The 24,940-nt window shown below is 37.1% G+C and overlaps 1 protein-coding gene across 6 annotated transcripts in view; it reads right to left on the reverse strand.

The window, feature by feature from the left end:
• The window catches only part of ATG2B (autophagy related 2B), a 71,571-nt gene that overhangs the window by 23,813 nt on the left and 22,818 nt on the right, over positions 1–24,940 (reverse strand). For 3 of the 6 annotated variants that reach the window (XM_025443808.3, XM_025443805.3, XM_025443811.3), the window contains exons 8-29: positions 24,522–24,707; positions 23,374–23,528; positions 23,176–23,281; positions 22,274–22,535; positions 20,181–20,331; positions 19,307–19,399; positions 18,946–19,134; positions 16,730–17,003; positions 15,289–15,391; positions 13,227–13,419; positions 12,827–12,969; positions 8,632–8,789; positions 8,045–8,217; positions 7,441–7,591; positions 5,656–5,855; positions 5,408–5,488; positions 4,011–4,117; positions 3,761–3,853; positions 2,967–3,037; positions 2,509–2,585; positions 2,034–2,261; positions 426–567 (exon numbers count right to left, since the gene is read on the reverse strand). In XM_025443808.3, coding sequence (XP_025299593.1) covers positions 426–567; positions 2,034–2,261; positions 2,509–2,585; positions 2,967–3,037; positions 3,761–3,853; positions 4,011–4,117; positions 5,408–5,488; positions 5,656–5,855; positions 7,441–7,591; positions 8,045–8,217; positions 8,632–8,789; positions 12,827–12,969; positions 13,227–13,419; positions 15,289–15,391; positions 16,730–17,003; positions 18,946–19,134; positions 19,307–19,399; positions 20,181–20,331; positions 22,274–22,535; positions 23,176–23,281; positions 23,374–23,528; positions 24,522–24,707 — 3,336 coding nt within the window. The remainder of the gene's footprint in view (positions 1–425; positions 568–2,033; positions 2,262–2,508; positions 2,586–2,966; positions 3,038–3,760; positions 3,854–4,010; positions 4,118–5,407; positions 5,489–5,655; positions 5,856–7,440; positions 7,592–8,044; positions 8,218–8,631; positions 8,790–12,826; positions 12,970–13,226; positions 13,420–15,288; positions 15,392–16,729; positions 17,004–18,945; positions 19,135–19,306; positions 19,400–20,180; positions 20,332–22,273; positions 22,536–23,175; positions 23,282–23,373; positions 23,529–24,521; positions 24,708–24,940) is intronic. The other 3 variants (XM_025443810.3, XM_025443809.3, XM_025443806.3) reach the window with 2 other exon arrangements.

The following is a 24,940-nucleotide window of genomic DNA, read 5'->3' on the forward strand; positions in this document are numbered from 1 at the left end:
TTTTTTTTCCCACATACCACTCTTTAAAAGCCAACTCCTCTCACTTTTACTGAAATCTAATGAGACAATTCCAATAGTTGAGAACGTTACCCACTCCCAAGCACTTTCTCATGTCATTTCTCAATCATTCTAAGTAAGAGCATCAGTCTGGCTTGGTGCCAATCTGTTTTACGAAACTCTAAGCTAACAGAAAAGATAAGCTTTGTCTTTCATTTAATCTGTATCCCCCACAACACCCTGGCCAGTGGTTATTTATCTACTAGTCGCTTGATCACACAAGTGGATTGACTAATAAATATCTACCCAAACTTGGACTTGTCTTTTCTTTAATAAGTTGCTCACTGCAGATTTTATAAGCAGACAAATAACATAAGCTTCAAGTGTGGCCCCAGTGCTCCCAGGGAGGAAGACCTGGCCTGTCCTACCGTTAGCCTGGGCTTGCGTAGACGTAGCAGTCTGTTGCAGATCAACCTCTTCCATAGCGTCACTCATCAAATCACGTAACATCTGCTGGTCGGCTTCAGGAAGGACTGGACCTCGTGAGGATGAACGACCACTGGAATCTACCTACACCCAAAACACCTAATTAAAAATAACTGAAAATACTCTAAGAAGTAAACTAGTTAGCATGATTTTGTCCTAGAAACACACTACAGTTTACAGCAGAAACAGAACACAGCTGTTGTTCTACCTTCTGCCTGGAAGCTATTACATTTTAAGCTGTTAGCATCATCACCACCCCAACAACTACTGGCAAACAAATAAATGTGCCATCGTCTCAAAGCCAGGATGGTAAGCTGGGATGGTGGAGAGAAAGCACCCTAGAAGATTCAGAAGCTAAGAACACTACAGTGAGGCCTGGGGAGAGGCAGTCTTTCTCTGCAGAGTAGGAACTGCTCAAATCTGGCAGCTACACCAACCACTCCATGGCACAAAGCAGCTGGAGGTCAGAGCCTTGTGGCTTGGAATGAATAGACACCCAAAGACATCAGGGGGCATACACAACAGGGGAAATCTACTAAGTGAAGATTCATGGGGTTCAACTCCAGCACTGGTGCTTAATCATTTTAGTGAACTGTGCATTCATGAAATCCAGACCATGCTTTTTAAATGGGAGCATGACTTTAACATGGAAAGATCCAATTTGAAAGGGATAATTCAAAATAACTTTTAATAAACCGGAGAATGTTTTTTAAAAGAGAATAAACAGTAGAGAGAGGGAGTCTCATAAATCACCTTAACAGTGAGAAGACAATAGGAGCAAGAAGTCCAAACCTGAAGCAATAACACGAATGAAGTGTCAGAGCATCTAAACCAGAGACAATGCATGACCAGTCAGACCCATACTAGAGGCTCTGTTACCTCAGAGACTGAATCCTGTTCACGGAGCAGTTCATGAAAGACAATGAAGCAGCACTAACAAGTTAAAAATGCTAAGCAAACCAGACATTGCTCAATCTATACATAAGAAAGCACATGAGAGTGTAAGAAAGCACTGACCCAGAAATCAAAGTATCTGAGTTTTGTTGCTGTTTTTGCTAATTTGGGCAAATCGCCTAATTCTCTGGGTTTTAATTTATTAATCTCTAAAACAGAAGTGATCCTCTTTAACCTATCACACAGAGCTAAAGAAAATCAGAAACGAGAAAATATACCGAAAATCGAATAGAACCATATGTAACAAAAGGTAGCATTAGTCGTCTGGTAATAATACCAACCCTTATATCTATCTTCTCAGAAGCATTTTTACATAAACGACTAGCAGAGAATAAGCTCTTGCTAAGTGTTTTCTTTCTTCCAGAGGGGAGATGAAAATAACTCAAGTCTGGAAGAAAGTACTGCATTGGCCCAGAAGACGAATGTTCCAAAACAAAGAATATCAAACAGTAGAATGGTTTTCCAAAAAGGCCCATGGAGTCACCTTTCCGGACCCTATCACTCTGAAGGTAAATAACAACTAGCTGATTTCTCAAAGTTTCTTTTCTACCTCATGACTGTCATGAGGACCTCACTGGCACACACACATCACTCACGTGGCTGCAAGGTGTCAGGGGTGAGTTAGTTCTAATGAACGACGCTGCTGGCTCTACCTTCATCTTTCGGTGAGGGGCTCCAGGCTTCATCTCTACCTTGCTCGCTGCATGTAAGTCCCCATAGCTTGCAATGTATTGAATGAGGTTCATTAACGCAGCACAAGAGTCTGAGCACGTTCGGATATGGACAATGTCACTAGAACAGTGTAGCTCGAAGCGTGGCTCAGTCTGGATGGACACAAGGGAAAAGGAATAACAGGTTTTCCAAACAAGAGATAAAAATTTCCTGTTTTGCATAGGTTTACATTAAATAAAATAGAATTTTACTTGCCACAGGAAATGTATATTTATAACTAAATCTTAAAACATTTTATCTACTTTTAACCAAAATAATTTTACAGTAAATTCAATTCTTTAGTTGCTCCTATAAACAATAGGAGTTACATAAAAATTTCCATTTATTTTAATAGCTTACTTGCTCTCCATCAGAATCAGATTTCATTGCAGTTATGGTTAATTCCAAAAGCCCCATATCCATCACACGAACGTAATCTAGAATTTTTTTAATTAACAAAATAATCTGAGTAAAGGTTCCACAAAATACTTATCCAACCAACATGTAATAAAACTAGCATCTCTTTAAAATTCATGGCAGTTAGTGGTACAAACATTTAGAATGCAACAGAAATACAGCTTCACCTTATGAAAGTCCTATAATTCCTTTTATTTAGGAACAAAATTAATCTTATATTAAATAGAGTATATGTAACTTGATGCACTTAACTAAAGTTCTAAGGACATTACAATCTCAAACTGGTATTTAATAAGATTCTTAGTTCAATGGCATTATTTCAGAGTTCAAACACTTTAAAATAGTCACATAAAAAAATAAAGAGCATTCATCCATCCCAGACTTTGTTTTTTAACTCTTACCTCTACTCAAATTAATAGTGACAGTATTACACTTGTCAGACAGATGTAAAGCAGCTTCATCCAAGATTATCCTGAGGAAACAATATAAAAACAATATCCAAAATATTAACTTTGAATACATGACATGTGACCACAACATCTTTAGTTGTATCATTCTTCTGATTTACAAGCTATGAAAGTCACTGGTGGTTTCTTACAAGTGGCATCTAACATCCCTAAAACTCATGATTTCTGAGTGCTAGAAATATTTAAATGGTGTTAAGAATGAGACTGAATTATTTCCTAAATTAATTTCAAATTTTCAGCATTTTTTAATAGATGCCCACATTCATAAATCTAAATTGTGAAAATAAAGTGTTATCAGGTAGTATGGGAAGTTTAGATTTCTGTTTTTAAAAGTAAACTATCAATCTTAATAATTCATTTCCTCCCTAAAAGTGAGAAACAGTGATAAATGGAAGAAATGAGACAAATCCATTTTTTCAAATGAAAAATTGAAAACCTGGATAAAGGGACATGACTACAAGTAAAAGAATGCTGATTTTAGCAATGCCTGGATGGCTCAGCAGTTGAGCATCTGCCTTCAGCTTAGGGTACAATCCCACAGGGAGCCTATTTCTCCCTCTGCCTGTGTCTCTGCCTCTCTGTCTCTCATAAATAATCTTTAAAAAAAAAAAAAAAAAAAAAGAATGCTGATTTTAACAAAAGGTTGGGACTTTAGTCAAAGACTTCAGCTAAATATCAGCATGTTTAGAACAGCTGCATTTAGCAGACATTAAAGTTTACCCAGGCACCTGAGAGTAGACGAGGATTTGTCCAAGGCCACGCTACTTGAAACGCTGAAGGTTTCCACAGTGAGAAGAGATCGGATCGGCAAATAAAGAGGCCTGATATCAAAAGGAAACAAAGAATATCAGTCTGCTGCAACAACAGAAACTCCCTTAAAAGATCATTTTGAACCTTAACCCTAAAATTTGAATTATGTATTTTTTCAAAACTTAGTATATACTTCAAATAAAGCTTTATTTTGCTCCGTGAACTGACCTGTAATCAAGTGCGCAGCTCCAGAGATGAACATGAAAAGTTGTAAACGAAGTTGGAGGATTATATCCCAGAACAGGTTCATCAGCAATATTCAAGAAGTATAAAATCTATAATCACAAAAATACAAAATGCCCTGCTTTAGAAGAAAAAAAAAGTTTTGATATGATATCCCTAATACCAACATAAAACATCTCACAGAAAAAGCAACCATTTATTGACAAAATTAATGCTAAAAGAAAAAAAATCATTTTGAAGCAATTCATCTCAAAAAGTATTTGCAAAACTGGGCAGCCCCAGTGGCTCAGTGGTTTAGTGCCACCTTCAGCCCCGGACATGATCCTGGAGACCCGGGATCGAGTCCCACGCCGGGCTCCCTGCATGGAGCCTGCTTCTCCCTCTGCCTGTGTCTCTGCCTCTCTCTATGTCTCTCATTAATAAATGAATAAAATCTTTAAAAAAAAAAAGTTTTAAAAAAAAGTATTTGCAAAACTACTTTTGAAGTATTTCTGAAATGAAGAGAGAGCCCCATCTGACAATTGCAGTGTTACAGAAGTCTTAGAAAAATCCTATCTTCTCAAAGATACGATTTATATGAAAATCATTATAAATTCCTTCTACTCCATCTGCTTTTCTATGTAATCCACTTTTGGGAAAAGTTACTTTTCCTTAAACTATACCTAGCTCAGTCTAAAACCAGATCCTCTTACCAACATCCACTCTCCTCTATTTCTATCTCTATGAGGTTAGACTAAAATCTTCCCTTTACAGCAGAGCTCAGGATTTGCACCAACCATCTCTCGACCCTCACTACACAGATCTAGGTCTTCTCAGGTTTCCTAAATGCTTTTATGAAAGCTCTCTGAAAACTTTAAGGTATAAAATATTTTATTATTTTCTCAACACAAAGAAAAAGTTCCTCTAAGGAAAATAAACAAGAATCACAGTGCATTAATTTTCACTCTCAAAAGAACCAACTGCACTTCATTAATCAAAAACCAACTGCATTTCATTAATCCTTAGAAATGTCTCAAAGCATGTTACTGGCCTAGGGAATAACTCTGAAATTCTGGCACCTACAAGAGTAAGTACAAGTCAATACATCATTTATTGTTCCTCTACACCAGGGACTCAATAGAATCCCTTCCCTTAAATGACATAAAAGATAACTGTTTTGAGATGTTTAGGGTCGAAACTTAAAGGTAAAAAAAAAAATCAATTTCATTCTGGAGTGGTGATAACGTTCTATTTACTAACCTAAGAGGTGGCTAGTTATACAGGAGTGTTTACTTCAATGATAATTCAATGCACACTGATTATTTACGATTTGTGACTTTACAGTATTACATATCTGTATAAAGTAAAAAGTAAAATCAATATGTACCTAACAACTCTCTTACCTGCTCGTGCCAGCTAAGCCCAGAAGGAAGTATTCTGTGCTGGAGTGTGGCTCCTTTCAACCCCACAGCAATGAGAAATTCCTATACAGAATAACACAAAAAGTTACATTGATCACCCGTATATCACTAGGTGAAAACCTGAAAAGTTTTCCTAAGAAAATAAATGTGCTGCCTTTTACGCAATCACGTTTAGCTAGTAACCAAATGAACGGCAAGTATTTAATGGTATAAAAGTGTAAAACACAAACCTTTGTATTGGACTCTGATTTATCAGAAAGTATTTTAACTGCAACAGAGAGCATATTCAAAGTGTCTCCTCCAACACCATCTGAAGAAGCTCTACTGAGGCCATCTTCTTCAGAGGAATAAATAGTAGGTTCCAACCAGTGTGGGCGGGTTGAACTGGGCAGTCGTGTTTCTGTAGGAAGAATCACTCCATCTACTACGCCTACATTGACAAGGAGGTGACAATATAACAAAATGATAAACTGAATTAGTTCACAGATTTTGACGACTCAAAACAAAAATCCATAGGCTTCCACTGAATATAATTCTGGAGGCAAACTGATCAAAAACCAGCTTGACGTTATTAATCTGTACCCTCTCTGCTAATGTTGGTACAACTGACCATACCCTACCTAAAAAAAATTAAGATATGAAACGCTAGGAAATTAAATAGAAAAATCTAAAATACTAAGACTGTGCAAGTATTGTTTTCTAGACTTTGGGGGGAAAAAAGAACATGTATCTTCCATTCACAAGATAATAGGGAATATGCTCAAAAGATGGTAAATTCTGTTTTTGTTACCAAAAGGAAATGCTGCTTAAGTAACAAATGTAAAGTCCTATCAATTCATCAGAGGATAATAAGATACAGTACATCCATAAAATGGAATATTATCTGGCAATAAAAGGAACAAAATACTATTACACTTGGATGACCCTTGAAAACATCATGTCAGGGCAGCCCCGGTGGCACAGCGGTTTAACGCCGCCTGCAGCCCAGGGTGTGATCCTGGAGACCCAGGATCGAGTCCCACATTGGGCTCCCTGCATGGAGCCTGCTTCTCCCTCTGCCTGTGTCTCTGCCTCTCTCTTCGCTATGAATAAATAAATAAATCTTTAAAAAAAAAAAAAAGAAAAGAAAAAAGAAAACATCATGCCAAATGAAAGATGCCAGTCACAAAAGACCATATATCATATGATTCCATAAACATCCAGAATACACAATCCACAGAGGCAAAGTAGATTAGAGGTTATTTAGTGCTGGAGGGTGGGAGGTCAGAGGGCCATGGCAGGGTTACACCTAAAAGGGTACATAGCTTCTTCTGGGGGTGATAGAAAGGTTCTAATGTTGTGATGATGGTTCCAATTCTGTAGAATTTTGAAAACCAGTGAAATGTATAGTTTGAATAGGTGAATTATATGGAATATGAACTACTATATCGCAAAGTATAGAAATTATTGCCCAGAAAAACCATAAAGTCTACTCCCAATTTACAGTATTACTTTGTCAGTGAATCAGAACCCACAGAAAATAATTTCTATTATCAGAGTTTTGTTCTCAAAATAGATTTTCCTTATTATTAGGGGGCAGTTAGTTAAGTGTCTTCAGCTCAGATCATGATCTCGGAGTTTTGGTTTTTTAAGATTTATTTATTTATGATAGACACAGAGTGAGAGAGAGAAAGAGAGAGAGGCAGAGACACAGGCAGAGGGAGAAGCAGGCTCCATGCCGGGAGCCCAACACAGGACTCGATCCCGGGACTCCAGGATTGCGCCCCAGGCCAAAGGCAGGCACCAAACCACTGAGCCATCCAGGGATCCCCTGATCCCGGAGTTCTGAAATCGAGCCCCACATCAGGCTCCCTGCTCAGCGGGGAGTCTTCTTCCTCTCCCTCTGCGGCTCTCTACACTTGTGAGTTCTCTTTCTCACTCTCTCTCAAATAAAATCAATAATTTTTTAAAAACTTTATTAAAATTTAAATGGGTCTAAACAGGTGAACAGAACACACATTCAACATGTGTCCTACCTTTGTGGTATAGACTGAGACTGCTGGCATGAAGGCAGATGTAGTGCTTGTCATCACAGCCTTCATACTTGGTCACACAAAACAAGGAACCACTGTTGAACTCTAACCAGAACTCGCCATGCTTATTTTCCAACAGCTCTCCATTATCTTGCTAATAAAAAGACCAGAAAAACGCAGAAGTCATTACTTAAATGCAGAAAAGTCAAAATGCCTCTTGAGTTGCTCCTTCCTGATTCAGCCGACAGGACTTGCCCATGTGGCAGCAAAGCACTCAGATTCTCAAACCACCCTACATGAGGTGCCATGAAATGCTGTGCAGGGTCTCCTCTGCTGAATGAACCCCTGCATTTCACTCTCCTTTATAGTACGTAAATTGCTAGTGATCACCTCAGCAGCAGAACCAGTACATTTGCCAAAAGAAGGTCCATACTAGGTTTGTCTTCTGATCCGCAGTGAAACGCTCACTCTCGGAAGCTGCTGTCACTGCAGACCTTCCTCAGGCAGTGAAACAACCTCCCACTACCTCAATGACAGCATGTGTAAATCATGGCACATTTAAAATAAAATATACCTGAAACAATACTTCGGCTTTGCAAATCCTTACCCTGACATCTGTAAACACTGCCATTAATCCATGATTGATACTCAGAAGAACAGAGAGAAAACTCTGTGAGTTCTTGTTCTGAGAGTCTAATTTTTTTTTCCTACGGGAACGATAGTTGGGATCCACTGTAGAAAAATACTGCAACGTCTCCTCCTCAGATCCACTTTCCTCATCTGTGAGAAACAAAGGTCACAGGAAATATGGTGCTAACAGCTATGGAAATATAATAGCAACTAAAACAATATCACAAAAATATTTTACAAAAAAATTTTTTAAAATATTTTACAACCTTTTTTTTTTTTTTTTTTACCAAGAATCTGGCATGACAATAAAAATGTACTTTCTATTTATTTTCTCCTCCCCACTGAACTTTATATATACTACCACTATAAAGGTAACATATATAATTGACAATATTCAATGTGTAGATAAAAGGGGGGAAATACTGTTATTAGAAGACATTATAAAATATAATTACCAGGGGAAATACCCAAGAAACATTTTAAAATCTATCGAATGTAAAGGTTACTACTCTGTTTATTGATAAACCCGACATTTTAAAGTCAAAACAAAGTTAAATACATTACCATAGTGAACTGTGGATTTAAATGGACTAAAACTCTCTTTGTTGAAGGTGTTAATCAGCTGACTGGCTACAGAAAGACCAAGACCATAAGAAATATTTTCAAATGTCTCCACTGGTGAAGGAGCTGTTGGTTCCCACAGCAGCAAGTCATTAAAGATCCTACAGAAGACAGAAGTTGAAAAATACATAACTCCTACTTCAGCTAAAAGTAATCTCAAGAACATAACCTTTAAGAAGTCACATGCATAATAGTTTTTCTAAATGGAAAACAGAAATTAGATCCTACAAAGGAGTTTTTTTTTTAAGCATCAAATACATTCTTTCAATAGGAAAAGTACTGATACGGCTCAACTACAGGGCAAGGAGAAAGGAATCTGTACAATTAGGTACTTAATGAGCTATCAGCCTAGTTTTACCTGTGTTGTGTGCATCAATTACATACACCTAAATGCACCTTAAAGGAGGAAGTTAAAAACTTATATAAAAAAAAAAAAAAAAAAAAAAAAAAGGAAACACTGTTCACATAGGAGAGCTCTCTGTAAACTGGAACACACCATGCACCCTCATCTGACCCACCCACCCACCCATGGGGCAGCCCATGGAAGAATCATTACTCTCACTTCACACTGGGGAGAAACTGCCTCATAAAGGTTAAGTGCCCTGCCCAAAGTCACAGAGCTAATTTGGGGGAGGACCAGACCATAGCCCAGATCTTGTCCAGCTCCCAGTTCAGCTCTCCTCATTACTCACTGTTCCTAGGGATAACTGCTTTTTGTCTCTCTCCCACAGAAAGCACAGCTTCCCTAGGAAATGTGCATGGGAGAAGAATGCATAAGAAATGCAACAGAAACAGGAAATAAAGGCAGGAAATCCTCTAACTGGCTGCACGACCAAGTCAATACTGGTGATTAATGGGTGATACACATCAATCTAGGTTTCTAGCACATCCTACTCTGTCATGACTCAGATGTCTTGCTGCTCCTATCTTCCCCACTGCAATTACCTCTGCTCCACATTTTCATAGAAATTCAGACTTTTACAATGTCCTCTCTGAAGCCTGCTGTTAGATTTGGACCCACAGTGAATCCTTCACAAACCTAACTCAATCACACGCCTGTAACAGTATTTTCTCGCTTCCCCTTCCTAGACCATAGCCTCTCAGAGAGAGGGCCTTAGGTCTTGGTCATATTTCTATGTGCCTAGCACAGTGGCTGTCATTAAGCAGGCATTTGATGATGAGACAACCAGTGGATGACTCACATGGCAGGACTGCCAAAGGCACAGCCTCGTCGTAAAGCCTAGTGTGAATACCAATCAAGGTGCCAAGCAATGAGGCAGGCTGGCCCTTCCTGTGAGAAGCCACTTGTCTAGGAACTTCCTGGGCCAATTCCTAAGCTTCTGAAGCCCTAGAAAGTATAAACCAGGACTGAGTGCCATGACTCTCAGTAGACTGAAATCCCCACTCCAAAAGCTCTCCATTTGGAACTATCAGTAGGTGAAGAATACCAGAGATACAGGGCAAAAACAAGTCTCCTCTCAGAACCAATGACAACTCTGCCCCCAAACTGTGTGATACTTATTGGGTCACTGCTTCTTGGGTATATTGCTCACAGGACAAAGAAACAAGAGTCTAAGCCCAGATCTTACTCTAAACTCCTTTGTAAATAAATAATGAAGATATAAAAATGAATTTTCTGGAAATGCCCTTCCTATACGTTATTCCCTATAACCATTCTCTTAACTTTACAGGTTAAAGAGAAACTACTACTTTATGTAAAATCTGAGCTGTAAATATGTTTCATATGACTTTGCATTTTCCTTATTTACATTTTGATCTAAACATGGTCTTGATATCATTAATACTGTAAAATATTAGATGATGTTTCTAATACCCAAAAAAACATTTAAGATATTTAAGGACAGAGCGGGTGCCTGGATGGCTCAATCAATTAAGCGGCCAACTCCTGATTTCGGCTCAGGTCAGGATCATGGAAGTGAGCCCTGTGTCAGGCTCCTCACTCAGCAGGGAGTTTGCTTGAGGATTCTTGCTCTCCCTCTCTATTTGCCCCTTCCCCTGCTCTTGCTCTCTCTAAAATATCTTTTAAAAGAAGATATTTAAGGACGTATCACCATGATTCTGTGGTTATGAGCCTGAAATATAACAGGTAATAAATACCTCATGTAACAAAGCTAGTAAAAATTCTTTTATATTCTAAAGAAATTTTGAAATAGAAAAAAGTTCTCCTGTACCTAAGACCATCTAAAAAGAGCCAGTTGACCAAGGCACTAAAGGAATAAACCAAGATCTTACAGTATATGAAGTTAAGGCAGAGTGGTTATAACCCTGCTCAGAAAGTTACTTTCTTTAATGTATGAAAATAAAAATAAAAATTATATGGATAAAGAGGCAACACTAAAACATTTAGCAAAACTCAAATGGGGTGTGATGATTAGGTAACAATATTAATTTTCTCATTTTGAGGGCTGAATTATGATTATGTAGAAGAATGTCTATGGGAAATACACACTCAAGTGCTCAGGGAAGGGCATTAGGTCAGCAGCTCACTCTCAAATGGTTCAGGGTTTGGAGAAAAAAAAAAAAAAAGAAAAGCTCTTTGCGCTATACTTGCAACTTCTCTAAGTTTGAGAATATTCAAATACTTTAAAAAATATTAACTTCATAATAAATACATATTCAAAGCCAAATAAGGGGCCAAGAATTGATACCAAGAACTTAGATACATCATTTATAAGATCCACAGGGTGAAGGAGAACTTCAGCTTTTATGTAAGTGTAGGCACCTGAGAGCCAGAGATAGAGCAGAGTAGAACAGTAACGCTTTCCAGCAACCACTATGTAACCAACTCCCCAAAAGAACACTCTCCTGTTCCCTCCTCTGAGCAATCAACAGCCCCACCAGCCATCCCAACTGACCTCCCCATGTGCTCTCCCTATGTGCTAACCGCTGGCTCCTTGGGACTGCTTTCTAGCACACCTAAGAAGTCAGCTCCCATAGTGTGAGCTCTATGTTCTGTATATTCACCAAATGACAATTGTATTTGGCCTCTACTATGCTCATCTCTATTGTTTTAAGTAGAGTTTCAATTCTAAATTGTACTAATAGGTGACTTTTAAATATATAGACTGAAAAAAATTTAATAAATTATATATATACATATATAAATAATAAATTATATATATACATATATATATAGAGAGAGAGAGAGACTGAAGTGGAAAAAATCTTTAAAAATCGAAGATTTTGCACTCAAATTCCTTTGAAACTATTTTTTCAGGGACACCTGGGTGGCTCAGCGGTTGGGCATCTGCCTTTGGCTCGGGCATGATCCCACAATCCTGGGATCGAGTCCCATATCGGGCTCCCTGCATGGAGCCTGCTTCTCCCTCTGCCCCGTCTCTGCCTCTGTGTCTTTCATGTAAATAAATAAAATCTTAAAAAAAAAAAAAACCTTTTTCAGAAACTGAAGATTGTAGAAAAAAGGAGAGAAAAATCAGACAGGGTGACAAAACATGAGAGACTCCTAACTCTGGGAAATGAACAAGGGGTGCTAGTGGAAGGGGAGGTGGGTGGGGGGATGGGGTGACTGGGTAATGGGCACAGAGGGGAGCACTTGATGGAATGAGCACTGGGTGTTATGCTAGATGTTGGCAAATTGAACTCCAAAGAAAATATGCAAAAATAAATAAGTCTTTAAAAAATAAATAAGACTTTTCAAAAAGTTAAATAGAAGAACATTTTCTTCCTACACCTCAATGGACTATCCCGTAAATCTCGTCATCAAGACAACTGAACCCACCCCCCCCCACCCACCGCAGCACCTGCTGGCCCTCCATACAGGCGTCTCTCAACTCTCTTCATGTCGCTGCACACACAGGAGACATATTTGCTCAGTACTCTATGAAAATGTGATGGAGAGCAACCAGCCAACAAAGGTGGATGGAATAAACATCTCACGTACAAGTAACCCAGTTACCAGACACACTGATTAGGAAATTCCGCTGTGACAACAGCCCCACATAACAGTTAACGGTTTTGTAATCAACACCACACAAAGTACCCAGAGGTTGTAGATACTATTAAAGCAAGGACAGAAAAAGGGGAAGTGGGGAAACAGGGAAGCAGTTAGGCAGAAAAGTCCAATCCCAAAAACTCAACTAAATGTGCTTAAACTCACCTATTATAAAGCTTCTCATAAAAGCTTTTATTAGGTAGTGTTATATGAATGTTGGGTAACGTAAGTTCCAGCACATAGTGAGAATTGCTGATTGCTTTATCCTGAAACTCTGTCATTTCTACAGGGTCTCCAGGCATCACCATCTAAAATAGAATAGTTTAGTGGAAAAAAAAAAAAAAAGCACCAAATAACCATTTCATGTTTAAAATAATAGTAGCACCTTCTGCCTTATCCGTGGACTCGATATTGTAAACAGAGAAGAGTGTAACTTTTAAAGAAAAATACTATTCAGTCTTAGAGCTAAATGCCTAACAAAAACAGCAAAGTACTTCAAAAACAAAGAATGAAAACGACTGCTGTATGGAACAGGTAATTCTTTGGTTGCACGTTGGCATTTTACCTGCTCATTTTCAAACATGACTCTCCGAGAGGAGAAGGGAGATGGGGCCGGTCTTCGCAGATCACAAACATCCTTCAGGGAATGAGCACCCCCTTCCTCCTCTTCCTGGTAGCGGCCATCACTCTCTTCTTCCTCCGCAGCTATTCGCTCCAAAATGGAATGCACAGCTGGCGGATTTAATTTGAGTACAATTCTGACAGCAAAGACAATTTAAAAAATCAAGGTCTCAGTGCAACCAGCACAGCTGTAACTTTTCCACACTCTACTACAAAGACTACTGATGATAGGATTCAGCTTCTCCACAAAATCTAGTTATGTCTCATGTAACCACTTCGGAGTGTACTCCAAACTTGAAAATGTTGAATGGATGAAACAAATAAAGGAAGGGCATCACCACTGCATACTTGGCTAACTGAAAATCTGATCTTGTGACAAAAGGACAAAAGGTTATCTTTCAATTTCATTAACAACTGGCAAATTTTGCCTAAGAATTCTATTTGTTTTCATGAAGTGAAACCAAACCCTTCTGGGGTCTGTTCTGCTATTAAAGAAGATGTGCACACCTAAGAGACCTTGTATCATAGAAATTGTTCAAGTAGAAAAGACAGACTGATAAGAGATTAACTTAGAACTGCAACAACAAAGTAGCATTTTCCTTCAGGAATTTCAATAACAAAAGGCTTGTTGGTGCATTGAAGCTACAAACCACAAGTAAAGGAATTCTGGGCCCCTGCTTTCCTACTACTCCCCACACATCAGGAGCAAAGGCTTTGCTGTCTCCTTCCCAACACTATTGTGAGAAGCCTGGTGCCCTCAAACCAAACAGCTGTGAGGCATCTGTAACGGGTTATTCCCCTAAGTAGATGGTACATAATGGTTCCCATTTTGAACGATCATGACTGTTTCCTGATTTATGGACACCCTAATGCAAACTGTGCTACAAAATTAACTCCAGTAGATCCATTTCTTATGATGAAAACCCATGTACTAAACCGCTCATTATCAGGCATGTACTGGTCACACCTAAAAGCCTGCTAGGTCTGATACACAGGGGTGGATGTAAAAAAGGCAGGAGGGAAAATAGCACCCCCCCCCCAAAAAAAAAGTCACTTTAATTCTCAGTTGTCAAATATTCAGTTTTCAATGTACAAAAAAAAAAAAAAAAAAAAAAAAATCACTATTTCAAGTAAACAAAGTCCTTTTAAATATATCCAAGCCTACTATCAGGCTATTAGTTTAATTAATGTTTTAATATACAATAATGAGTAATTAAGTATGTTAATGAACAATTATATATAATGAATAATTACTTTATTAATTCTAAGAAATCCTGAAGCAGTGGTTCTTAACATCCACCTGCACATCAGATCACCTGGTGTAATTTTTAGACTATCCTGATGCCCAGGCTCTATCCCAAAATCTCAGGGTGGGGCCAGTGAATCAGAATTTTGTAAAAGCTCCCCACGTCTGAAAAAGTGTCCTAAAGCAATCACAGACTATAAAATTCATTTGATAACTAATCAAATGGTGCCATATAACTCTTCCACTGTAGCACTGAACTATTTTTTTAAATGGTTAATGATCCTTTTGTCCCTCTAATTAAACAGGGTAACTTTGGACCAGGGAATACATTTTATACTTTCATCTCTCACAATATAGACAGACATCTTTCATATGTTAGTACACTTAATATGGATTTTTGAATTTAATTTGTCCATCTTTCTCTGCCTTCTCTCATCAGGGCTGAATATTTTTAAATTAATAGCCAAAATGTCAATTAAAAGTACTACAGCAGGGGCACCTGGGTGGTACAATCGGTTAAGCATCCTACTCTTGGTTTTGGCTCAGGTCATGACCTCAGGGTCCTGAGATGGAGCCCCATGTGGGGCTCCACACTCAGCTCAGAGTCTGCTTAAGATTCACTCTCCCCGTCTCCCTCTGCGCCTTCTCCCACCCACACGTTCTCTCTCGAAATTAATTTAAAAAATAATAAAGTACCACAGCAATTTATTTTTGCAAGGATAATCTCATTAAAATCTATCATGTATACCTGCTTACTCACCGTGGCCAGTCAAAGTCATCGGATGATGCTGTATCTCCATCTACTCCACTAGACACATGGAAAAACTTAATAGATGGTTCTCCTCTATCTTCCTGGAATGATCCTAATAAAACAAGACTGGTTAACTGAACTACATTTCTTCTCAAGTGCTGAAAGAAAAGATAGTTTCCTCCTTACATAATAAGCAAAGATCTTCTACATCTGGGACACAGTGTAATAAATACTATAGCACTTATTCCTTTGTTCCTATTTCTTGGGTACATACGGGGAGACAGCATATAAAGATGATGTTTTCTGTTCAAACTCAAATTCTTAGGTACCAAGTTTAATCTATAAGGTACATCATCATAACGTAAATAGAGCAGTTGCCACTTGCTGCCACTGAATAGTTATTCTACATAGAAGTTTATGCAGTTAATCTAGGAACACACAGATAATAACTCTATTTCTTAAATGTTTTGTACCAAGCACTGTAAAAATTACTTCCATTCACAAAAATTGAATGCATGCTTTTTCAGTCCATTTTACAAAGAATGACTTTCCTCCAGAATAATAGTTTTTTCCCCACTATAGATAAGATCAGAACCCCTAAAGGCTCTTTCACAAAGTCCTAATCAGCAAGTCCATTGTAAATATCTCTGAAGATGTGTAAAACTCAGAACAAAGGGAAAAAAAAATGTGCAGCCTATTTCCTGAGATGGAGGAGCAGGATATGGTGACAGGGGGAGGTGTGGTTAGAGGAGGTGTGGTGGCAGAGGTAGGTCGTTTAGGAACCACAGAATAAAGCATCAGAATCTTCTAGAGTTCCTCACAGACTTGGTTCACCCTACATGAATATATATTCTGTTAGATAACAAAAGCAAATACAGAAAAACTGTTAAACAGGTTTTACAAAGAAAAGTCACCAGAGATTAGTCTGATGAGTGACAGTTCAAGTGTGAGACTTAGGTTTGAATCTGATTCTGTCATTTACATGGTCTTAGAAGGTACCTCTTCTTAAGTCTGTGGACTCCTCACTTATAAATTATAAATGATAAAAAGAACTGGAAATAATAAGCCTACTATAACCATGATAACGAAAGGAAACCAGTAACATAAGAGAAGTGCTCAGCACAGTACCTAACAGACTGGCACTCAAAAAATTCCGGTTACTTTTAGCTATACAAGTCAGTCATGTGGCATTAAAAACATAAGCTAGAGTACTATATTACCCTGTAGAAAAGAAGTATTTTAAGAATGTGAATAATCATGCTTAGTAATTTTTTAAAAGTTAATTATAATCACATATTCCTATACAATACTGGAAAAAGGCCATTACTCTTGTTTTCTAACAGTGTCTAATGTTACTATATTGGGGACTGCCGTATGCTTTTTCATGATGTTTGCTTGAGTAGTAGTTGGTGGTTTCTGGTCTAGCTCTTATAGGCATATTCAATCTTACCAACTAGTTCTCTAAAGGTAAGTTCCAATTTAATTTGCTCTGGGGTTGATCCGCCTATAAATTCAGTCTTAAATTCTAGGTCTGTGAATGCTAAATGAAGCATCTCCTTCTGAAGTGACTTCTTAAACCATGGTCCTCTTTCTTGATCTGACCGAAGATCAGGTATTGGGAAGCGAACAGAAAGGTTTAAAGCTGGTGTGGCAACTTGTACGGATATCCGACAATTTGCAGGATTATGTGAATCATCCAGAAATACTTCAGTGAAAGCCTTGTGCTAAAACACAAATCAAAAATATGCCAGAATATCAAAGAAACATAAATGATATTAGTATTGAACATTACAATATATATAATCACTATTTCCTCATTCAGTATAATGTACTAAAATACAATTCAAATTTACTACTACCATATTAATTTAGTGTAATGAAATTTTATAATGCAGTAGCAGCTACTGACAAAACTTCAAATAACTGGCAAAAGTTAAACCAAATAAATCAAAATCAATCAAAACAAACACTGAACCAAAATGAAGACACAGGTGCTAGAGATGTATAAACATATTACTATAGACTAAAAGACAATAGCGTGTACATTAGGTTATCAGTAAATCCAATAGAGTTAAAAATCAATTCAACATTCAATTTGAAGGATTTATCTACCAATATGCTACTTTAAAGACTTGGTGTGAAATAAGATTATGCCAAATGCAAGGTCCATCTCTGACTTAACTTTGTATTTCCAAGACGAAGTCTAGAGCCTGGCACAGCATAAGTTCTAAATATTCACCAAATGACTCACTCTGAGCTCCCAAGGGTTATGAGCCCATCAAATGGCTCTTAAAAACCAAGACACATATGTACCCTCTGCTCAAAAGAACATGCCCTTCAGATAAAAGTCATTTATGTTTTGTTTTGTTTTTCCCTAAAATGTGCTGAAGCTTATAAGGCTTTAGCCCAGAGAACACTGCAGGTATTAACACTCCTCCACTTTATGAATCAGCGTCTAACCTCCTGGATTTAGGAGTTCCCTTCTTCCCCTAGACTGGGATTTTTAGCACTATTCTTTTTCTCCCCTATTGGACTCTGTAATACTAATCCCTACCTCAGCAAAAATAACCGAAGAGATTAAACCATCATCCCAGTACATCAATGGCTAATAGCAAATATGCATACTAGTCCCAGAGAACTTGAAATAACTAGTAATTGGTGGCAACAAAAAATAAAGAATGCTGATTTAACGTAAATATCCACCACTAATTAAGGAACAAACAAGTAAGTAGAAAAACAGTGAATCTCCCTTTTCTTTTTAACCGAAGGGGTCAAAGCCCCCAAATTCCAGCCCAAAATTTCTAACAGATTTCTTGCAAATCTGACTTATTTGAAATGCTTAGAAAAAAACACCATGCACCAGACAGAACTAAGTATAAGTCACCTAATGTGATGCTTGGTAACAATGCCATAAATTATGTTCCCACTTTCAAAAGTGTACCTTACATTATCTGGGCTACATTTTATATGCAGATCAGGTTGTTTACTAAATGTGTGAATAAATTTTGGGCAGATATTACAATCGCAGTTTATAAAATTCAGAAAACACAGAGAGGGAAAGGAAATCTAATTCTACACTTTAACATAATCAAAGCTACCAACTGGTGTATTTCTAGCCATTCTTTTTCAATATTCAATTTCTTTTTAAGATTTTTATTGTTTAAAAGAGGGAGAGGGAGAGGGAGGAAGGGAGGGAGGGAGAAAGAGAGAGAGAGAGAGAGCGAGCATGGGGGGGCGGAGCAGATGGAGAGGGAAAGGCAGACTTCCCACTAAGCAGGGAACCCAATGTGAGGCTCCAACCCAGGACCCTGGGATCATGACCTGAGCCAAAGGTATGCACTTAACCAACTGAACCAGCCAGGCGCCCCTGTACCTCAATTTTATTTACACAGCTGTGATAAAAATTTAGAGTAGTATGTTTCACTTTTTCTCTTAATACTCCTTCATGAGCTTTCTTCATGTTGCTTCACCATTTTTATAACTATCATTCAAAATGGCCACATAAAATTTCACTTGATATATTAGCAAAACTTATTCAGCTAGTCTATGATCTAGACATAAGTTTCTCCATAATCTATTAAGAACACTTAAGCTCAGAAATGATTCCAATAAGCCCATTAGTTAGCTATAATTAGGATTAGTATTTGTAACATTCTGAATACTTACCAGACTAATATGTTTATTGTATGAAGTATACATGTGAGATGCCATCATCTCTACTGTGGTAAGCTTTTGTGGTTGGAGCAAGGAATTTAACCTGTCCACAATACTGATATCCAGCTCACAAAACACAGGATTCAACTTAATTTGTAATTCTGCCTTCTGAGGAACAGAACTAAGTCTTGCTTGATTGCCCTTTAAAAGCAAAAAAAAAAAAAAAAAAGGAAAACATTAACATGATCACTAAGAGTACTACAAAATTAAGTGAAAACTGTAGGAATATGACTAAACAAAAACTGTATAACTATGACAAAATACGTATCAAATGAAAATTTACAGGTGGTAATCACACAATATGGCTTCTTACCTGGGGTCCTTTATTCTCAGAATGCTTATAATGAAGCTGAAGACATACAGGTGAATGGGAATCAGTTCGTTCTTTGGAATGGAACATTAAAAGCTTACAAAGACAAAAATAAATTAAATGTAAGATATTAAACTGTAACTCATCACATGAATTAATAGAGGGGCTAACAGTCAAAAGACCTTTTCAAAGCCAGGAAAGCTGATTTTACATTTCATTTTGGTCACTTACAAACAATGTAAATCTTAAGTTAATTTCTTAAGAATGAGATGAGATACTTAGTATCTCATCTGCAGAATGTACATGAGAATTCAAGTAAATTAATGCCCAAGAAAGTACTTTGAAAATAAAATAATGAACAAGGGCAAAGTAACAGCAATATAGGTTATCTTGATAACTTTGGAAAGTTTCTCTAGCACACACTTTTAGAATTGGAAAAAAAAATAAAAATCAGACTAATAAATGAACAAAAGACATTTTGCTTGTCTTAAACAGTGCTTTTTAGCACACTGTGGGCATTCAGTATTTAACAGACTTCTTCTAAAATTAATAGTGCTTGGAAAATCAGTGAAATGAAGTCATCTATTCCATAAACTGTCTGCCACTCTAAAACAAGTCAACTCTAAAAATTCTACCAGACTCTTACAATGACCTTGAATGCCACTTTAAAATGTTTCAACAAAATACAAATGTGTGTGCACGCATGTGAGCGTGTGCGCACACACACTTCCTCTGTGACTTCCTCTACTTTTTTTTAAGAAAATCACTGCTGTTAATACAACTCTTTAAAAGCAAAGCCGATTTTTTTTTATTTATTTATTTTTGCAAAGCCGATTTAAAGAAAAATCCTAAAGGAAAAATATCTCGTATAATTTACCTCTGTGTAGTGAGGAGGAACAGAATGAAAATCCGTGGGAAATAGGCACTCCAAAAGTTCCATTTGCCCGATGGACATGTCAGTACTAAAATATCGGGAAGCTGATCTTTGTCTTTGTTCATAGGACACTTTGATGCCAGTACCTATAAATCTATTACAAAAAAATGAAGCATTTAAGAGTACTCATTTCTTGTAGGTTAACCAATGTCAAAGAATAGTACACAAGTGTTAATAAAGCACAACTGTCCACCTATTCTGACAAGTTCAAGTTGTTAGTAATAACTAATATTCCAAAGAGTATTAACCAGAAAGACTGCTTCCAATTTCCCATTCCCTGACATAAGACAGCAGCTCTGTTGATAAGAAATTATCCAGGATATATTTATTTCCCAACACTGCCCTCCCTTGACATTTTAAAATTTACACTGCAGTGGACAAAAATCTTTCAAATCTGTAAAATATATGTAGATTCTTAACATTTTAAAACCTTCAATCATTGGATCCCAAGTGAAAGTCGTCCTCCTGTTTTTGCTGTTTTTGTTGTATTTTCTACTAGCAGACATTTGAAACCTTGTCCAAAATGTTTTTACAGTTTAATTATAAATACTACAGTCCACAGGACGCCTAGGTGGCTCAGTCCGTTAAGCATCTGCCTTTGGTTCAGGTCATGATCCCAGGGTCCTAGGATTGAGCACCAACCGCATTAGGCTGTTTGCTCAGCAGATACCCTCTCCTCCCTCTACTTCTGCCTACCACTCCCCCTGCTTGTTTTCTCTCTCTCTGGGTCAAATAAATAAAATCTTTAAAAGAAAAAAATTTTTAATAAAGTAAATACTATGATCCTAACCTATACAGTTTCTTTAGCTACATATAGAAACTACCCTGTATACTAATTTTAATACTTCAAAAAATAAAAGGCCAAAACTGTTTTATCAAATTATTAATATATGTGCCTAAACCACTTTATAAAATATGATCAAAAGATCACTTTCATGTTAAAATGAGCAATGTTTATTTATTAACAATATTTTTTTAAGTTTTTTTTTTTTTTTTTTTTTAATCCATAAGAGACACAGAGAGAAGGCAGACACATAGGCAGAGGAGAAGCAGGCACCCTGTAGGGAGCCTGATGTGAAACTTGACCCCAGAACTCCAGGATCATGCCTTAAAGGCAGATGCTCAACCACTGAGCCACCCAAGCGTCCCTACTTATTAACAATATTATACCTTCAAATTTAATTATCTCCTCACCTACCAGGACTCAACTCATGAAAAAGTCTTTGGCTATTTGGAGGGCTTAACTTTTTTAATAAAGTTTTGTTGTTGTTGTTAATTCAGGGCCTGAACTCACAACAGTGAGAGCAAGACCTGAACTGAGATCAAGGGTTGGACATTTAATGGACTGAGCCACCCAGGTGCCCCCGGACAGCTTTACTTTTTTAAAGCAGAAGTTGAAAGTACAGCATCCATGCTTAGGATCAGCCTTGGTGCCGTTCCCCACCTCAAAGACCATGTCACAGGGTTCATGTTGTGTCCGCGGCCCCTCTCATTAGCTCACTCCACTCTCACCCACCACTATCATCTCTGCTGAGCGAGTAGTGACAGTAAGAACTATTTTTATGATTTTAACGGTGTCAATATTTTAAATGGCAAGATGTGGTCAAAAAAACTTGTCATGGGGATCCCTGGGTGGCGCAGCGGTTTAGCGCCTGCCTTTGGCCCAGGGCGCGATCCTGGAGACCCAGGATCAAATCCCACGTCAGGCTCCCGGTGCATGGAGCCTGCTTCTCCCTCTGCCTGTGTCTCTGCCTCTCTCTCTCACTGTGTGCCTATCATAAATAAATAAATAAAAAAAAAAAAAAAAAAAAAACTTGTCATGAGCAGAGAAAACTCCTGATTATCTCAGTGTCCTAGTTTCACGTGCCAACTAATCTAAATTCGAAATGGTAAGCATTTCTGTAGCATTGCAAGAAAACCTTGTTCATTTCCTCATTTACAAATAAAATGTGAATCAGAAAACCAGAGATAGGTAGATACAAGAGTCCACATCTGATTCTTTTTCAAGCATCATTAATAAACATGAGAGAATTTACCGAAGGTGATCGTGTTTGCAAGCTTCCGCAAATACTGCTCGGAGAGACTTAAAATCATCTGCTGAAAATCTTGCTGGGTCAATATTTTCTATGCAGGTAAAGAAAGCTATCGCCAAAGGTGTCAATGGATTGAGGTTGAGTGATGTTTCAGGTGGTGATAAAGGATCGATGTGAAGCACAGAGATGGACAAGGTTCCCACAGCTAGTCTAAAAATAAGTTCAGGCCTGGATTCATCCACTGAAATAGATCTAGATGGGAGAGCTGAAACACATGGGTTAAAATTATGCATATAATTTGATATTTAAAAACAATCCATTATATCAAAATTATAAGACATTTACTCATACGTTAGTTTTAAAAAGCAGGTGATGAATCACACAACAGTTTGAAGATATTTGATATTAGACAAGATAAACTGTTATCTTTCTACATCTGACATCCAGGATCCTTGATACTTGAAGCATCAAAAAGAAACATATGAACAAAAGTTTTGCATTAACGAAACTATATTGGAAAAGTAGCAGATTAACCAAAAGCTGCTCACCACATTTTCCTCTAAGCCTTGTGTCTATTTTAATTAAATTTTGCAGAGAAGAGACTGGAGGTTCTCTTTCAAGGGAAATGTAAACAATGGGACAAACTGCAATAATATGAAACTTACTAAAATTATTTAAATATGTAAAGATTACAACAAATCGGCAACTATTTTAAATTACTTCAGTGAGCTGTTAATCCATGCTTCACATTTTCTTCCTAAACTTTGTTAAATGGCCCAGATCAAAAAAAAATATGGAGAGAAAAGCAGCAGTACAATGGCATTTTCTAGAAACCATTTGTTTTAATTTTTTATTTTCTTAAAATTCCAATGGGAAACTATCAAAAAATGTCTTACACTACTTACAAGTCTTCTGTAAATTTGGTGGGTGAACTAGGTTGGATGGCAAGGTGGACCCTCTTACTGGTTGTTCTTTATGATGATCAAGGAAATCTCCCCACGTTGGCTGAAGCTGTAAAACAATTTTTTTTAAATCACATGAATAAAGTGTAGAATTTCAGAAGCCACTTTCAAGAATCGAACAAAACTTAAATAATACTTTACCACAGTAGCACTTAATGGAGATCCTGCTGGAGTATTTGTGTATGTACTAGTTAATGATAACTCAAGGTCCATATTTGGAGGGTCTCCCAGAGGTGGAAGAGAAGAGAGACTATGAGACATGTCCATATCAGCCATGGAGAAGAAAACTTCTTCTTCTAGAGAGAATTAACCTTGTCAATTGTATAATTCACATCTTTTTTTTTTTCAACATCTTTAAAGTAAGTTAACATACATTAATATACTTCCTTCAAATTATCTGAAGTAGAGTGATGCCCTACATTTTACATTACTTCTGAAGGGATAATCTGTGAGGATCCAAGATATAAAAGGCATAGTAAAAACTCAACCAAATACAAGTTAACAAAAACGGTTATGCTATCCTACTGGTGAACTTGGTTTTTTTTTTCCTTAAATATAGGATTTGCAGGACTACATGGTGTATTTTTAAGTGTCATATGACAATTTAGAAGTTAAAATCCAACTTTAAAATAGTATAAAGATCTTGTAATCTCTGGTTTCGTATGGATACAACTCTTTCTTTAAAAAAAAAAAAAAACCTGAATATATTATTTCGAATTCTATTTACATTTCACTTCTTTCTGGAGGTTGTTTTACCCTCAAGCAAATGAGGTTTATTATGGCCAAAATTTCTTACAGACTTTAATTTTTTAGTTTTTAATTTATTGAGTTCAACATTCTGTACTTGATTCTTATTATTTAAGGTATTAGTGCTTAAACAGTCTAAAACACCTATAAATGCAAAGTAAACTGGGTAAAGACTATATACAATTGACAGAAGATTTATATTTAATGGCATCTAACCATACATTATACAAGCATGTAAGAATTTGACAAAAATGAATAAATATCCTATTTATCTTGTGTAAATCTGCATTTTTGTAAATTGTCCTTAGAATAAAAATTTTTTTAAAAATCCTGATTTACAAGACATGAGATACATAATCAGAAAGATATTTGTGCCAGTGCTTCCCTGTAATGCTGTGGTTACATCAACTTAGAAATGTTCTTCTTAGAGCATGGAACTTGTTCTTTCATTACTAAACTCCATTTCGCAACAGCCAAATTAAGTTTACTTTGCTCTAGGAGGACACTGTAGAAATCTAGTGTCAATTGTTTTAGTTGCTTACCACGGCTAGAAGGTGTACGAGCAGATTCTGTCTCATAAAAACTTTGCTCTGAAGACACACCCACCGAAAGGGAATCTTTTCTCAAATAATACCGGTTTAATTCCATCTGAATTCGATATTCGTCTTCCTGCTGCATGGGTCGGTTTTTTCTATCTTTATTAGCTAACCCTATTTTGCTAGAATTTTCTACAAGAATAGAAAGGAAAGCAAAACAGTAATTAAATTTGGAGTTACTTAATCATCTCTCTCCCAAAACCCACTTGTCCAATACCAACAGCAACTTCGTGCCACAGTTAACGCAGAACTACCACTATTTAATATTAATAAGGGCTATGTAGTAGCTTTAAGCAGCTAGCTAGGAATCACAGAATCTAAAAAGTTTTAAATAATTAAAAACAATAACAACAGAGTTGCCTATT

The sequence above is a fragment of the Canis lupus genome, chromosome 8 (assembly GCF_003254725.2).
Source record: "Canis lupus dingo isolate Sandy chromosome 8, ASM325472v2, whole genome shotgun sequence".
NCBI classification, from domain to species: domain Eukaryota; kingdom Metazoa; phylum Chordata; class Mammalia; order Carnivora; family Canidae; genus Canis; species Canis lupus.